Source organism: Alnus glutinosa, chromosome 13 (assembly GCF_958979055.1).
Source record: "Alnus glutinosa chromosome 13, dhAlnGlut1.1, whole genome shotgun sequence".
NCBI lineage: Eukaryota > Viridiplantae > Streptophyta > Magnoliopsida > Fagales > Betulaceae > Alnus > Alnus glutinosa.
Genome location: NC_084898.1, coordinates 12,816,318 through 12,834,381, shown reverse-complemented (window position 1 = coordinate 12,834,381; position 18,064 = coordinate 12,816,318). Strand labels below are relative to the sequence as shown.

At 35.9% G+C, this 18,064-nt stretch overlaps 1 protein-coding gene and 1 pseudogene across 1 annotated transcript; one reads left to right on the top strand and one right to left on the bottom strand.

The window, feature by feature from the left end:
* The first annotated feature begins 3,478 nt into the window (after positions 1 to 3,478).
* On the top strand, positions 3,479 to 4,342 carry LOC133854167 (photosystem II protein D1-like; annotated as a pseudogene).
* Positions 4,343 to 6,354: 2,012 nt separating this feature from the next.
* On the bottom strand, positions 6,355 to 17,720 carry LOC133854449 (vesicle-associated protein 1-2-like). The gene is made up of 8 exons (XM_062290660.1): positions 17,353 to 17,720; positions 17,179 to 17,249; positions 16,778 to 16,859; positions 16,570 to 16,685; positions 16,318 to 16,482; positions 16,169 to 16,219; positions 8,932 to 9,009; positions 6,355 to 6,845 (listed from the first exon to the last, which is right to left on the bottom strand). Exons 1-8 carry the CDS (start codon positions 17,402 to 17,404, stop codon positions 6,729 to 6,731), a joined length of 732 nt encoding a protein of 243 aa, XP_062146644.1. The 5' UTR covers positions 17,405 to 17,720; the 3' UTR covers positions 6,355 to 6,728.
* Between the last annotated feature and the right edge of the window lie 344 nt (positions 17,721 to 18,064).

The following is an 18,064-nucleotide window of genomic DNA, read 5'->3' as shown; positions in this document are numbered from 1 at the left end:
AACGGCTTGAGAGCTAGCAGATCTTCGATTCTCCCTAAACACCCTCTCAAAGCACTATGGAATTCTCTGTCGAATTTTGTAAAAACACAGACCTAGAGCCCCCTATTTATAGGCTTCAAGAGACCTCAAAAACTGCTAAGATTCGAACTGTGTTTGTCGAGCGTCCAGACGGAAGTTTGACACATCCAAACGGATTTCTGCGATATCCTTCAGAAATAGCGCAATTCTATCTTTATCAGGTTTGCGTCCGAACAGCTTGACCGAGCGTCCGAACGGTCTTCGCTTAAATCCTTTTCGTGTTCAAACAGAAATCTAGAGTTATCTGAATTACTGGATATCGTCCGAACGTGTTGCCGAGTCGTCCGGACGGTCTACAAATACTGGATATCGTCCGAACGTGTTGCCGAGTCATCCGGACGGATTGCAGAGACTTCCCAAACAGTGTCGACTTCTTAAATACAACTCCTTGTTGAATACTGATTGCCCTAACGTCCAGACAGTGTTGCTCTGTCGTCCTAACATTTTCAACTTTTATCTGTAAGACACTGCAGGGCGTCCGGACGCCTTCAAGGGCTCGTCTAAACAGTTGCACAAGAACCGGCTGGTTTGTCTCGGTTTTTGCAAAAGGACTCTTCATGGATATCTTCTAGAAGCTTGTGAACAGTAGATGTCTGAATATATGAAGATTCTGATTTGAAAACTATATGTCCGACAAGAAGAAAAAACCGACTATCCTATTAAAACGTAACCATTACATAAAGTGTTTTTGTTTTATCCAGAATGTAGCCAATAAAAATACTAACAATAATAATGGACTAAACATAGTAGTCCACAAAAATGGGAGGCATCCTAGCTTCAAATATTGTCATCAAAATCACCTAAAGGTCTGGACAATCCTGATACTCCTCCTCCTCATAACCTATATTAATACATAATACAGAGAGAAACAATAATACAAAAATACCTAGTGAGTCCATTGTTTTCAATAATATGATGATTACTGATTTATTTAACATACGATGCAATGATATGATGTAATGACAGTTTTATATGCACAGTCTTAATTATTTTCTTCTTGCACTCCTCTCATACCAGAGCCATTAAATACATGTTTGTTTAAGCGGCTAATTATTGGAGCACAGACTCCCTTACCATGTTTTTCTTAGCTTTTTCGCACTAGTAGTCAAAGTAGCATACTTAGTACATTGACCATCCCGACAGTCAATTAAGTAGCCATAACTTGCCTAGCACATTTACCATCCCAATAGCCAACTTGTACTTATTATTGTTTTTCATACAAGCGATATGCCTGTCCATTGGTCATCCCAACAACCAACTTGTTATTAAACCTGCATCAGAATTATTAACAGTATGCAATATACTATTCCTATGCATATAATTAAATAAAGCAAAAATCACAGCATTATAGAAAACAACCATGTATGATCCTCAGTGAGTAAGAATACTCATTGTTCTATCCTGCTTTAGACAATAGTCACACAAGTGCTTACTGCAATACAATTAAATACAAGTAATAGTGAATTAATATAACTCACTAAAAATACATCCTAACACTATTCTCATTTTTGACTTTTTAAACTTAATATAATTTCCTATTTAAATATTATCTCCACAAATACAATTTGTCTAATTACATTTTATTACTAATCTTTTATGCAAATCTTATCATGACATTTATTAAGGCCTTTAAATATCTATTTATCTAAATAGATCTCATAATGCTATTTTTATAAAAATAGTTGTAATAGTTAAAACTCACTATTTTTATAATAAAGTTTCGCAACCCAAAATAACAGAACCTTTAATTAAATAATATTAAGGCAGATATTATTTCAATTATTCTAACTATCATAGTTATAAAATAATTTCAATTATATAAAATTGAGCAAAATAACGGCATAAGTATTAATAATGCCTAATATTACTTTTAAAACATTTGGGGGGCGTAACGACGCTTTTGTAAAAATAGTTATTTTTACTCAAGCATCACGACGACGTGATTTATTACTTAAATATGCCACTTGAAATACCCTGTTAAAATACAACTTAAAATATTAGATACTTAAAATAATAAAAACTGTAAAATCAGAAAATATTAAAACAAAGTTAATAACTTAAAAATCACATAAAATAAATCAAAACCTTTAATTAGAAAAATGGAAGATCTTGTCGAAGTCTTTGGTAATGATTTTCGGGGCATCTTATGCTTCCTCAAGGATCCTTTCATTTATTATGTTAGATATCAAGGAAAATCAATTCTGGCTTCAAAAGATACGCCTCTTCTTATGAATAAATGGAAATATTACCTTGTCAGTTTATGGCAATGTCATTTTTCTGTATGGTCTCACCCAAGAAGGATCTATATAAACCAATTATCCAAGCATTCCCTCGACTTTTTGGGTTATTTTTCAAGTGTGCCGCTAAATCCTTCAATGGTGCAGAGTCAAATGCTAGAAAATTCATTTATAATAAATAATGCTCCCAAGAAGCTCAATACAATAGTTCCAATTATTCCTCTGATTGGATCATTGGCTAAAGCGAAATTTTGTAACGCATTAGGGCATCCCATTAGTAAGCCGACTTGGGCCGATTTATCGGATTTTGATATTATCAATCGATTTGTGCGTATATGCAAAAATCTTTCTCATTATTACAGTTGATCCTAAAAAAAAAAGGGTATGTATCGAATAAAATATATACTTCGACTTTCGTGTGTTAAAACTTTGGCCCGTAAACACAAAAGTACTATACGCGCTTTTTTAAAAAGATTAGGTTCGGAATTATTCGAAGAATTCTTTACCGAGGAAGAAGAGTTTCTTTCTTTGATCTTGCCAAGAACTTCTTTTACTTTGCGTAGGTTATATAGAGGGCGAGTTTGGTATTTGGATATTATTTGCATAAAGGGTCTGGCCAATCATGAATGATTGATTATGAGACTGTGTAAATGGAACTTATTCTTAAATGAATGAAGAGGTAACAAAACAATTCATTCATTTCTATTATGAAATGTTTATACAGTAAGAGTAAGGGTTGATCAACTGAGTATTCAACTTTCTTATTAGTCCCCTCTAGGGAATGCACTGAGTTTTAGATGTATACATAGGCAAAGCCGTGTGCAATGAAAGATGCACGCACAGCTTGGCGAGGGATTTTTTTGACCTACTTTTTAACAAGTAAATTATCTACTCCATCCGACTAGTTCCGGGTTCGAGTCCCGGGCAACCCATTAGCATTATAATATCTAACTTCTATAAATTATATATAGAAATCCGAATTCGATATTCTTCTATTCTTCTATAATCTATATTCTAATTCTATTTTTTTTTATTTCATTTTCATTCAATTTAAAAAAAGTCTCATGAATCTAGATAGATAAGAGCGTATATATCGATGGACGTTGATATTGGTTGACAAGGGTATATAAGTCATGTTATACTGTTGAATAACACGCCCTCAATTATCTATTTATAGAGAATTTGTGTGCTTGGGAGTCCCTGATGATTAATGATTAAATAAACCAAGATTTTATCATGACTGCAATTTTAGAGAGATGCGAAAGCGAAAGCCTATGGGGTCGCTTCTGTAACTGGATAACCAGCACCGAAAACCGTCTTTACATTGGATGGTTTGGTGTTTTGATGATCCCTACCTTATTGACCGCAACTTCTGTATTTATTATTGCTTTCATTGCTGCTCCTTCGGTGGATATTGATGGTATTCGTGAACCGGTTTCTGGATCTCTACTTTACGGAAACAATATTATTTCTGGTGCCATTATTCCTACTTCTGCAGCTATAGGTTTGCACTTTTACCCGATATGGGAAGCAGCTTCCGTTGATGAATGGTTATACAATGGCGGTCCTTATGAGCTAATTGTTCTACACTTCTTACTTGGTGTAGCTTGTTACATGGGTCGTGAGTGGGAACTTAGTTTCCGTCTGGGTATGCGTCCTTGGATTGCTGTTGCATATTCAGCTCCTGTTGCAGCAGCTGCTACTGCTGTTTTCTTGATATATCCAATTGGTCAAAGAAGCTTTTCTGACGGTATGCCTCTAGGAATTTCTGGTACTTTCAACTTCATGATTGTATTCCAGGCTGAGCACAACATCCTTATGCACCCATTTCACATGTTAGGTGTAGCTGGTGTATTCAGCGACTCCCTATTCAGTGCTATGCATGGTTCCTTGGTAACTTCTAGTTTGATCCGGGAAACCACAGAAAATGAATCTGCTAATGAAGGTTACAGATTCGGTCAAGAGGAAGAAACTTATAATATCGTAGCTGCTCATGGTTATTTTAGCCGATTGATCTTCCAATATAATATTTTGAGATATTAAAAGGGACTAAATTTCGATTTATCTTATTCTTTTATCCTTCTTATTCTTTTATATTTTTCTCTTTTCTTTTGCTCTTCTTTTTTTTTTTTTTTTTTTTTTTTTTCACTTTTGTTCCTTTTCCAATGTTGACCGAGAGACCGCTTAGCTTCTAGAGAACTCTTCTTTCTTTCTCCTTTTTCTTATCTTTTCTATTCCTTATCACCCCTCTTTCTTCTTTGTTCTTCTCTTTTACTTTTTTTGCAAGTAAACCCGAGAGAGTGGAAGAGACAGAGAGTTCAAATAGAGAGTTTTTGGGAGTGAGAGAAGACTTACAGAGAGAGTTTCCTTCTTTCTTCTTGTTTTGATGTTTCATTTCTTTTAGCCTAGGACCCAAGAGAAGAGAGGAGTTTTCCTCTCCTTCTTTTCTGTTTCTGAGCTGAAGGGAGATGGAGAGATTTTCTGGTTTCTGGGAGAAAGACAAAGAGAGCAAGAGGAGAGTTTGTGAGTTCTCTTCTTGCTGTTTATTGGTTTAAGAGGGAGATGAGTTGTTGCTACTTTGCTTCCAAAAGAAAGATGAAACAGAGGATTAAGAGAGTTGCTGCTGGTCGTGGAAACACGGGAGGAGAGGACTTTTCCTTTTGCTGCCATGTGAGAAACAACCGAAGAAGGGAGAAGAAGAGTGATGCGTGAATAATGAACGGGGCTGCTCTCCTTTTATAGTAGCTTCAATGGTTAGGATCTCTCTTGGTTGCATTTGATCGATGGTTGGGAAAGTCTACAGGTGGTAGACGTGCTGAGCAAGATGAACCGAGGGTCTCAAAGTCGTCGAGAATATAATGATTAGTTTCTATCTCTAAGGGACGAGTAGTTTGGTTCTAACTAATTGTCTTGATTCTCTTTGTAATTAAACTGGGCAGTTTCAGCATGTATGGAGGCTAGGCTGAGTTCACATGGGCTGGGCTGGGTTTTTATAAAAATAAAATGGGCCCACAAATTATTTATGCTAAATTTTTGTTCAAATCAAAAGTAGTATTTTTTGCAGGTATTTTCGTACCGTAAACAGAATCCAAAAATTATGAAATTCGGAGAATAGCTATAGGACTTCGAGACGAGTGTTCTGGTTTTTGAATCTACCAAAACGGAGTTCGTCATTTGACCCCGTTTCCATTATTCCAAAGTTTAAAGTCCGTTTGAACTTTTATTAAACTGAAAATATAAATGCTTATTAATAAATGAATATTTATTTTCATAAATATTCATATTTATTCTTTTACATTATTATTAGGTCTTAAATTATATTTTAAGATATTTTATTTAATATTTTAAAATACAAGTATTACAGTAAGTAGCCCCGATATTGTCAAGCCAAAGAGTTGGAGGAGCTGAAATGAACGTGCCAAGTTCTTGCAAGAGAGATTCCAGCCATAAAATTTCAGCAGTTGCATTGGCAAAAGTCCAATATTCAGATTCTATACCTGAATAAGCCATTATGCTTTTGCCTCTTTGAGGTCCCATTCGATCCGACATCCAACCCAATCGGCGACAGTAAAAGCATGAATAGAATTAGAGGAAGATATGGAAATATGTAGACGGTGAGTGATCATGTGATTAATGGTCGGTTTGGGTGTTGAATTCGAATAAAAAATACTGAATAAATTTAAAAGAGTAAAATAAATTTGTCTACATTGAATAAAAGATACTTCAGCATTCGTTCAACAGCCTGCCCGTGTAAATTTGATGGATGATGCATAAATTGGCACACATTGTTAATAAGAAAAGCGGTCCATTAATTGTCATCGTGTAAAACTTCTACTCAGAGAGAATATGAAAGCGTACCCAAGTCTTTAAAAGCAAAATCCTCCTGCAATAATTGGATTGCATATCATCAATGTAGACAAGAACATAAATAGTGAGATGAGCCAATATTGCCCAAATACTTTTTTTCTTAACTTTTTTGAAATGGTGGGAGATTGCATGTTTAGCCTATATTTCTTTTGAATCAGCACAGCACGCCCCATGATAAGAAAATCAAAGATAAACAAATCCAGCAAACTGAGGATGGATAAGATCCTTGACACTAACCACTAGTACCTTTGTCAGAAGGTCCAAAAACTCCAGACTAGAACCACAAAAGAAACAAAGAAAATATACCTCTTTAAGTTACAAAAAAGAATGCATGCTACCAAAAAAATGAGTTACTTTGATAGTCAGGCAACTAGGACACCATGACTGAACCTAAACAAGTTTACTACTTCCACAAAGCTAACAACCAACAAAAGCATCACCCCTGGCGAGTTACTTTCTTTTCCTCGCATCATTTTTCTTCAGCGAACAGGAACAAAAAGGAAATCGAGGATAATATATGCAAAAGATATAATAGCAGGCACAAGCTTAACTCTTCTTCATGAGATACCCCAAAATTATGCCAAGCAATCCGACCAAGACGACAAACAGGAGGGAGACACCCATACCGCCATGATTTTTATGGCCTTCACGTCTCAGCAGTTCCTACACATTGTAATCTTTGTGAGATGAGAGATCCCCACGGCTCAAAGTTAACAGTATTAAATGAAAAATTGCAACTGCAAATATCAAAAGCACAGCCACATTTGCTGCAGCAAGAAACTTCACAAAATTTATCTGCTTTTTAATTTAGAAATCGACTTTTCAAATAGATAGGCCTAAAACAGATGCAAAAAACACTAGTAAAGCAACAGGTTGTAAACCTTTCAGCTAGTTTGAGTTATTGTTCATCTAAAACACAAAACTAGGGGAATCCAGGAAAAACTATTACACATAGAAGGATAAAAATAAAAAATAAAAAAAATCACTACAAAGAAATTATCCACAATCAAGACAAGGTCCTCAAGCAGCAGAAATTTGGCCTAACTGCAAAAGAACATCCATTAAAGAACTCTACAACCAAGACACTTGTGTTTCTACATTAATTTATCATCCTTTAGAAATTTCAAGTGCAAATAATTTTCCAATGTATCAAGGATAGCTAACAAACACCCTCTATAGTCTATCTTTTTGCTACTCTTCCTCTTTGTTTCTTTCATAAACTCTTCCTTTTGAACACATCAGGAAAAGCATAAGCTATTATCAACATAAATTATGCACACCCCCCCCTCCCCCTGCCGAGTTATATTTCAAGAGCAATGCTCCTCCTTTCACATAACAGTATACAGTATAGAGTATTGCTTCCGAAGATTCGAACAATCCCTCCCACCCCACCCCACCCCACCCCCCAACAAATAATAATAAAAAATAAAAATAAAAAAGACATTTTTATACATCTATTTCCTGACCTACCAAAAGAGTTAGGTTAATAAGGTCAATTAAAAGCAGCATACATATAATTATGTCCCACATCTAATCTCAAGAAAGTTAATATGCTCATATTGTAACACAAGTCACATCTCGGGGCCCATGCACCACAGATCCTAATGTTCCTTAAAGATAGTCAAAACAGGTGACGGATGCTATCATACTCATCATTGCACAGACATTTTTCTTTTCAAGGGACTAGATATATCAAGTAGCTTTCCAACCTCAACCAGTATAAACTCCCATGATCCACTACAATGAACCAGTATGCTGTTTTTTTTTTTTTTTGATAGGTAATAAACGAAAGCATAAAAAAGCACAAAAGCGCCCCTAAGTATACAGTAAGTAAACAAAAGGAACACCAAAACAAAAGAAAAACAAAAAACAAAAAAAGAAACCCGAAAAAACCCAAGAACGGCTACATTAAACTCCCAATCTCTTGCCTCTAACCCTGCTAGAACCCACACTCGTAGCATCGAAATTGATCAAGCATTCTAGATTCTTGACCTCTCTATTCCCTTTGTTCTTAGGAGTAGAGACCGAGTTCTGCCTCTCATCCACCAAAGTCAAGAAATCCAGAAAACCCTCCTCAGACCCCATGAAAGATGGTTTTCCATTAAGCCAAGTTCAATTAGAAAACGTCAAAGCAAGACCTATTATTTTCCACCCACAACCAATACAGTGTCTAATGTATCTACTCATGATGGGTTTTTCCATATAAATAAACACAGCACAAATCTGAAGCCATTTCAGACACTATTTAACAATATAAGTTGTGGCATCACATTGGTTTTCCTGAAACAATCACTATTTTGAATGATTGACCTTAGACTATGACATTTTCTGGATAGCTGCATTGATGATGGACCAACTATACGACAATAGCTCTATTTTACTTTATTTGTTTTTCTTTTGGTAAAAATGACCAATATAGCATTTGAATTCAATGACTGATACGAATTTCAAATGGAACTTTCACATGGAAAAACAAATAACAGCCAATCCTGTTCAAATTGAATTTTAGAAAGAAAAACAATATAAAAAAGATTTCACCTCTCGTACCAAAACGCTTAGAAATTCCACAAAACATGATAACAGCACAACTTAAGTAAGAATAATCAAATATATTTTCTCAAAACAGTCCTAGACTCTTCAGTATAGAATAACAAAATTAATTGCACACCAACCCCCTGCCCCCATCAAAAGAAGAAAAAAGAAAAAGTAGGTATAGTTCTATCAAAATGAAATTGCAGTTATAACTCACCAATTCCTGACGAAGCTTGTTATTTTGTTGAATCACATTGTCCTTTTCCTCTCTAAGTTTTGAAATGAGGGCTCTTGTCTGCCATTATTTCCAGAATCAACAAGCATAAATAACGTTTCAGTATGTGGTAAGCTTAGGAAGATGTCTATTACACATCAAAAGACAAAATGAATATCCAACTGTGGCAGAGCTGCAGAAGTACATGCTACATGGAAAATTATTATGATTATTACAATTATATGGCAAAAACAATACAACCAGTATCTTGCCACGTCAGAAGGAAATGAAATGATTAAGAAGGGAAGAGGCAGAAAAAAGTCTCGTCAAAAAAGAAAAATGGCTGGTTGGAAATAGGAAATATGCAATGCTTTTATATAATATATTGCTTTCCTAAACTTTTAGCAGGTTGTTCCCATCTCAACCCAAATCCATTATCCATGCAACCTAGTCAATGGGTAGGAATAAACTGCAATCAGAAACACCTAATAGCCTGTAAATGAGAGGGGCCAATCTCTGGTCCTGAATTAGAAAGATAGGCATTGAGATTTGCAAGAAATGAAAGGACTTCAGCCCCCAATGAAAGCAATTACCAGCTCTCTTAAGATGTGGTAATGTAGCAATTGATGGAGGGCACCAAGATGATCACTCTCGCAGAAAGCAAGAATTATTGCTAACTATCGAAGGAGTAACACCACAAATCAAAAGGTGGAGTCCATGACAAACCTTCCCATTAAATTTTGACAAGCTAAAAAAGATCACGTGGAGATACAACGATAGTAGGTGAGGGACCTTGCATACAAAGGACATTAGTCATTTGTCGATGATAGTTTCTTCCATGGTCAGTTAATTTCTTCCCAAGAAGTTTTTCTTCTTCGTTTCTTTTTCCTTGACTAACAATACGTCAGAAATGATTTTCCTGAATATGCATAGTCCAGTTCATTACATATGCATATCTTTCTGTATAAAGTAATCTTTGGAGCATGACCAGTCAATCCTATTTTTAAAGTAAATATTCTAAAAGATACCAGTTATATAGAGATGACCGACCAATATATGCTTATGAAACCAAAATTCCTTTTAAGCTTAGTAATTTGTTAAGTTATTAATATCAAAGTGAACTTCTGAAACCAAAATTCTTTTTAAGCTTAGTAATTTGTTAAGTTATTAATATCAAAGTGAACTTTGTGACGTGCAGGAACAGTAAAATTTTGTTAGCATATAAACAAACTTATAGAAAAGTCAAAAAGAGAAGACCTTGGTCAGAAATTGTACTCTTGCTCAAGACCAAAGAAAAGTAGAATTTTTATCACCATAATCATAGATTAATTGACATTTTATCTATGCGTTGTGTTTGTTCTTTCTTTTTTAAGGATAAGTTTACCCAAATGGACAACCATTACAAGCATAAGCTACAATCACAGATCTCCCTATAGTCGAAGGGTTACATCAACACTAATGTTGTGATAAGTTCATAAAACCCACAAAAATTTTACTATGTTATCCTGAAGTAGCTGCGTCAAATCAGTTTGTTACAAAAGTGTGTATGCATACCCTTTTTTTATATATATATAATTAATCGAGATAGTGTAAGGCGCCTCCAAGTACACAAGAAATATACAAGAAAAAAGACCTAGCTAGAAGAAGAAAAAGAATAAGAAAATCATGAAAACTTAGGACCAAAGGAAAAATGTAAGAAACTGTCCACGGATAACGTGTATGGAAGAAAAGAGACCTAAGTTCCTCTGTCGTCATCTCGAGATTTTCAAAACTTTTATAAATCCTTTCCCTCCAAATACACCATAAAATACAAAAAGATACAATCTTCCACACAGCAACACTCTAAGAGCTACCAGTAGTCCACCAACATGCATACAAGTCAAAAACTCGTCTAGGCATAACCCAAGAAAGACCAAAGAGATTGAAGAAAGCATTTTATAAGGCACACCACCTCACAATGGAGAAGAAGATGATCCACAAACTTCCCATTTCTTTTGTAGATGCAGCACTTATCGATCGCTATAACATGATGCTTCCTAAGATTGTTCATGCTAAAAAACTTTCCAAAGGCCGCCGTCCAAAAAAAAAAACCACCCTTAAGGGAGCCTTGGTCCGCAAAATGCTCTTCCAAGAGAAAAGAGAGCCTTCCCTACAACCCAGGATACTATAGAAAGATTTGACATCGAACAATCCTCTTTTAGAGGGGACTCACTAAAGCTTGTCTTCACCTACCAGTCTCACTCTGACTAAATACAAAAAGCAATAAAACAAAGGAAAAAATAAGAAACTATCCACGGATAACGTGTATGGAAGAAAAAAGACTTAAGTTCCTCTATCGTCCTCTCAAGATTTTCAAAACTCTTTTAAATCCTTTCCCTCCAAATACACCATAAAATACAAAAAGATACAATCTTTCACACAGCAACACTCTAAGAGCTACCAGTAGTCCACCAACATGCATACAAGTCAAAAACTCGTCTAGGTATAACCCAAGAAAGACCAAAGCGATTGGTAAAAGCATTTGATAAGACACACACCACCTCACAATGGAGAAGAAGATGATCCAAAGACTCCTCGTTTCTTTTGTACATACAGTACCTATCGATCGCTATAACATGATGCTTCCTAAGATTGTTCATGCTAAAAATCTTTCCAAAGGCCGCCGTCCAAAAAAAAAAAAAAAAACCCACCCTTAAGGGAGCCTTAGTTAGTAAAATGCTCTTCCAAGAGAAAAGAGAGCCTTCCCTACAACCCAGGATACTATAGAAAGATTTAACATCGAACAATCCTCTTTTAGAGGGGGCTCACTAAAGCTTGTCTTCACCTACCAATCTCACTCTGACTAAATACAAGCAGCAATAAAACAAAGCAAACACATCCACTTCTCAATCATGAGCCACTCTGACAAAACTAATGTTTCACTGATTGGACCCATTAGAGAGCTCCAAGTGAGCTACCACAGAAGCATCCTTGACATACGTAATACCAAATAAAACTAGAGAAACTTCATTAAGGACCTCGCCTTCACACCACAGATTATGCTAAAATCTAACATTGGATCCATCCCCCACCTCAAATTTGGTATGACTTGGGAACTTCCACCAACCCCGTCTAATATTCTTCCATAACCCCACCCCATACACTCCAATAGGCTTATTAGAACACCATCCAACCCACGAACTACCAAATTTGGAGCCCACCACCACTCTCCACCAAACCTTTCTCTCATGCACATAGCGCCAAAGCCATTTCCCTAAGAGAGCCCGATTGAACATCAGCAAGTTCCTAATCCCCAAGCGTCCCTCGTTGATCGGAAAAAAAACCTTCGACCAGCTTACTAGGTGAAATTTGAGCTCTTCACCTTGAAGAAGGACATGAAATACGTTGAAGCTTCTTAATACGGTGTGCAACACCCATAGGGAGAGGGAAGAAGGACATGAAATACGTAGCTAGATTGGAAAGTGTGCTATTGATGAAGGTAATCCTCCCACCTTTGGACAAATACATCATTTTCCAACTGGCCAAACGAACTCTATTTTCTCAATAACCCATCCCAAATAGACTTTGCTTTAAGGAAGCCCCCAACGGGCGACCAAGATACTTCATAAGCAAAGAAGCAACCCCACTTCCAAAAATACTAGCCAACCTATCCACATTATCAACATTGCCCACAAGAACCAACTCCAACTTAGCCAAGTTAACCTTTAAGCTGGAGATAGCTTCAAAATATAAGAATAAACACCGCAAATGTCGCAAATGATTTGGGTCAACCCCACTATAATCAAAGTGTCATCCGCAAATAGCAGGTGAGAAAAGTCAATCTTCCCAACATCCCTTGTCCCCACAAAGAAGCAAACCAACAAACCCCCATTCACAGCAGCAAATATCATCTTTCCAAAGCCTCCATCACAATGACAAACAGAAAGGGAGACAAAGGATACCCTTGTCTTAGGCCACAAGAGTTGCTAAAAAACCAATGGAAATGCCGTTCACCAAGATCGAAAAATGCACTGAGGATATACAATGAGCTATCCATGAACACCATTTCCTCTCAAAACCACTCTTCACCATGTACAAAAAATAAATAAATAAATCAATAAAAAGAAAAAAAAATCCCAATAGACATGATCATATGTTTTTTTCTAAATCCAATTTGCATAGAACCCCTAGCTCCCCAAATTTTATACTACTATTCAAGCACTCATTGGCAATAAATCTAGGATCTGCCTACCTTGGATGAACGCATTCTGCGACTTGGCAATAATCTTTCGTAGCACCGTCTTTAGCCTGTTTGCTAGAATCTTGACAATAATTTGGTATATACCACTCACCAGACTGATGGGCGAAAGTCCTTGGGATCACCAGCCCCAGGAATCTTCGAGATGAGGGCGATGAACGTTGCATTCAAACTTCTTTCAAACTTACCACTAGCTTGAAATTCACAAAAGACCTTCGTAGTGTCTCCTTTTAAAACACTCCAACAAGCTTGGAAGAAGGCCATATAAAAACCATCAAGTCCTAAAGCCTTGTCACCATTCATAGCTTTCACTACCTCCAACACCTCCCCCTCCTCGAAGTCTCTCTCCAACCAAAAAGCCTCAACCACGCTAAAAGAGTCAAAGAAAAGGTCGTCCAACAAAGGCCGCCAACTGAATTGCCTACCCATTAAATGACCATAAAGCATATGCACCATGACAATCCAACTACCTATTTTTCTTTTTCTAGGTAAGGGAAAGATCACAAAAATCGGCTTAGGCGAAATTGAATAGAAGAGAGAAGGGCAATAAGCAGGACCCACAAACCTACAACTTTTGTACATTGTATCTTGCCACATCGGAATGAAATAAAGCCAATAAGGGAAGAGACAATAAAAAGGTCTTGTCAAAAAAGAAAAATCGCTGGTTGGAAATAGGAAATATACAATGCTTTTTATATAATATTGATTGCTTTCCTAAAATTTCAGCAGGTTGTTCCTATCTCTTAACCCAGATCCATTATCCATGCAAGCTGGTCAATAGGTAAAAATAAGCTGCAGTTAGGAACACCTAATAACCTGTAAATCAGAGAGGCCAATCTCTGGTCCCGAATTAGAAAGAAACCCATTGCGATTTGCAAGAAATAATAGAATTTAAGCCCCCATTGAAAGCAACTACCGGCTCTCCTAAGATGTGGTGTGATGTTGCTATTGATTGAGGCACCCAGATGATCTCTCTTGCAGTAAGCAAGAATTATTGCTAATTATCCAAGGAGTAAACACCAAAAACCAAAAGATGGAGTCAAACCTTCCCATCAAATTTTGACAAGCTAAAAAGATCAGGTGAAACTAAAATGATAGCAGGTGATGGACCTTACAAACAAAGGACATTAGTCATTCGTCAATAATAGTTTCTTCCACGGCCAGTTAATTTCTTCCAAACAAGTTTTTTTTTTTTTTCTTCTTTTGCTTTCCTATGTTTTCCTAGCCTGACAAAACTTCAGAAATGATTTTATTGAATATGCACAGTCCTGTTCATTACTGATGCATACCTTTCCATATAAAGTAATCTTTGGAGCACGACCAGTCAATTCTATTTTGAACGTAGATATTCTAAAATCGACTATTTAGAGGTAACAGACCAAGATATGCTTATAAAATCAAAATGCTATTTAAGCTTCTCTAGTAATTTGTTAAGCTATTAAAATATAAGTAAAATTTGTGAAGGTATAGTATCTTATTCAAGACTTATGACATGGCAAAATTTTGTTAGCATATAAACAAAACATCCAGTACAGTCAAACGAGAATAACTTGGTAGGACATTGTACTCTTGCTCAAAACCATAGAAAAGTAGAATTTAAGCCACCTCAATCATAGATTGACAGTTTTTTCTTTTTTGATAAGTACAATCATACTGACATTTTATCCATGCATTGTGTTTGTTCTGCCCTTTTTTTTAAGGATAAGTTTACCCATATGGTCCAAAATTACAAGCATAGGCTATAATCACAGATCCTCACAATAAAAGAAAGGTTATACCAGTGTCGTGATTTATGTTCGTAAAACCCACAAAAATTTTACTTTGTTATCCTAAAGCAGCTGCATCAAATCAGTTGTTACACAAGCACATATATATACCAGATTAATAGCAATAAAGCATATGCAGCTTGAAAATCCAACTACAGCTCAAGTTTTTTTTTTTTCTTTTTCTAGGTAAGAGGGTAAAGATCATAAACCGGCTTAAGCGAGGCTGAATAGGATAAAGAAGAGCAATAAGCAGGACCCACAAACCCATAGCTTTTTTTTTTTTAATAAGTAATCGAGATATCATTAAAAGCGTAAAGGCGTCTCTTGGTACACAAAAAGCATACAAGCGAAAACACCTAGCTAGTTGTTTGGATTCCAGTGGATTGATTAAAAAGAACAATGAGCCGAACCCAACAAAACACAACATAAACCCAACTACAGCTCAAGTTCCTTCACACAATAAAACACAGCATAATCTCTGTACAGTAAGATTTTTGCTAAAGCATTTCATGTTAAGTCATCAAAGAAAAAGCACACAGAGATCTGTATACTAGTGAGTTTCACGAGATTAGTGCATCACCTTAAAGAAAAGGAAGAAAATTTTGAAATGTTTACTTTCAGTATTTTCCACTCAAAGAATGCAGTCCAATAGCTGAATATTGTCTTTGAAATTAGAAAAGAAAAGAAAATTGAACATGAAAAGGAAGAAACTGTCCAGTTACAAATAATCATTACAGCACCAATTACGTCTAGCAGAAGGAATTATTGAGTTTCCTTGTTGGAGGGAGGTTGAGGATCAAAGCAATTGACAACAATGACAAGGATTATGGTAACTAATGGCAATATTTTATCCGTAGAGTCTTCATTGTAGAAGAAAGCACTAGCAATACTACCACACTGTACGAAGTCAGAAAACCCATCATTACTCTGCAATTTATTCTGAACATGTCAATGAATTAAGCCATATATACTTATTTGTAGATACTGTTTATTCTAGAGCTTTAGCTAACAGTTCCGTAATGAATCTAGCTAATAAAACTGCAAATAGCTCTTGCTTAGTACAACAATTATTTAATAAAGAGTGTAGCATAGAGTACGACAGACATATGACCCTTCATATCAAATACTATGACCTTTACAAACAATGCAAACCCAGATAGCTATCTCTGAGAAAGACACACAAGAGCGCACAAAGAAACAATCTGAGAGAAGACCATTTTTTATGTTCCTTAGTTACCTCTGCAGATTTGTCTCGAGGCTCAAACCGCTCAGCAAATGCTCTTGTAGCCTGTATATCACCAATGGCAACGCAATCAATGTTCCATGTAAATAGAGAATGACACTATAGTATTGCACCAAAACATTGAAAACTACTTAAGCACTCACAACAGTGAACCCAGCACCATTCGCATTTCCATTCTCAGAAACAGAACCCCTTGGCGAAGACCCTTCTTCTGACTCTTCTGGTACTGGAGAAGGTGGTTGGGGTGGAGAAACATAAACCACTCTCAATTTGCACTCCTCAACCACATGTCCAGCCTCCTTGTTGAACTAAAAAAACCAACTTCCATAAATTATAGGACTCAACATAAACCTCACAAACCCATACGAATCTGTAACAATGCATTAGATCTTTACCATTTCTGTGGTAATATCTTTTGGGGTTACACCATCATTTGTTTTTACACTCTGAAGGAGAAACTTGTCCTTGCATTGCATGTCAGGAGGAGCCTCCTTCTGTGCTTGCATTGTGACTACATCCAGACCAAACATTTACAGATCAGTAAATGACAATCAAATCATGACCAAACACAACATCAAATAACAAAATGATCGCTATAGGCACCTATAACATCACACGTGGACCGTGGCAAGACGACTCCGGTGTTCGGACGAACACAATACTTCTTCGGATTCGTCGTTTTCACCTGCCCATGACAAATTCATATGAGAAAAGAAAAAAAATTTAGCCAAATCCACATTTTTAATTTGAAATTTGAATGCTATTCCTGTGTTATTTCGGTTCAGAAACAAAAATACATATAAACTAAGCCTAAAATTAGTTATATTTATGCATAATTGGATTGATTTTGTTGTTTTCTCGGGTCCCAAAATCATGAGCAATACAAGTCACACTTGCAATCTCCACTATTTTCCCACATTTTCTCAGCAACCATAAAAAAATTACTAATTCATATAAAAAAGACAGCAAAAGTTTAAATAAGAAAAAAAAAATGAAAAGATTACCTTGAAAGCTACATAATTATCCGTCTTATTTGACAGCTGAAGCGAACAAGAGATCTGTTTCTTCAATTCAACTAACGAAACAAAACAAAAATAGAAAACAATAAAAAGAATGAAAACGCAAAGCATAGAAAAGAAAAAACAGATCCGTGAGAGAACGAAGGCGAAAATAATCACAGGGGAACTTGAGTTCGATGGGTTCGATGCCGAGGAGCTCTCCCGTGCTCATCTCCAAAACAATGGCTTTGGTGGATTTGAATATTAGCTTTTAGAATTACAAAACAAACGAGAAGAAGAAAAAAAAAAAAAAGTAGTTTTTGGAGAAGCAAAAAGGATGGGTGATGATCCGGGGGTACGTGGGGAAGGGATCAGGTGAAGTGGTTTCTGAAAACAAGATGGGCGGAGAGATCGAGAGGGGTTCAGCAGATAGCTGAGGTTGCCTTCTTTGTGTTTTGGAGAATTCGCCTTTCTCTTAAATACTCACTGGTATTTTCAGAGAGAGAGAGAGAGAGAGAGAGAGAGAGAGCGAAGTGAACGTGCGTGGACGAATGGAAGGAAACACTTTTCGCTACCAAACCATCATTTATATATATTTGTTATTTATTACAAAACTTACCATTTAAAAAATAACGATTTTAAAATATATTATTAAAAAAATGTGATTTTAATTAAAAGAAATTGTAATTTAACCTTTAAAATTACAATAAAACTTTTAAAATAGTGTATTTTTAAAAATTAGAATTTAAAAACATAATTATTTTAAAGTTTTCAAACTACAATTTTCAAAAAATGTACTTGCAAATAATATATTTTTGTAATTTTATTTAAAATCTCATTTTTATACGGAAATCAACGTTTCTTTATTTATTTTGTGGATTTTTAAAAAGAA

What these genes read in the sequence shown, in the direction of transcription:
- LOC133854449 (XM_062290660.1), bottom strand. Translation starts at nt 17,404, where the DNA reads ATGAGCACGGGAGAGCTCCTCGGCATCGAACCCATCGAACTCAAGTTC. An exon ending in ATAATTATGTAGCTTTCAAG is followed by an intron (nt 16,860 to 17,178) that starts GTAATCTTTTCA and finishes TGTCATGGGCAG; the next exon opens with GTGAAAACGACGAATCCGAA. An exon ending in GTCCACGTGTGATGTTATAG is followed by an intron (nt 16,686 to 16,777) that starts GTGCCTATAGCG and finishes GTCTGGATGTAG; the next exon opens with TCACAATGCAAGCACAGAAG.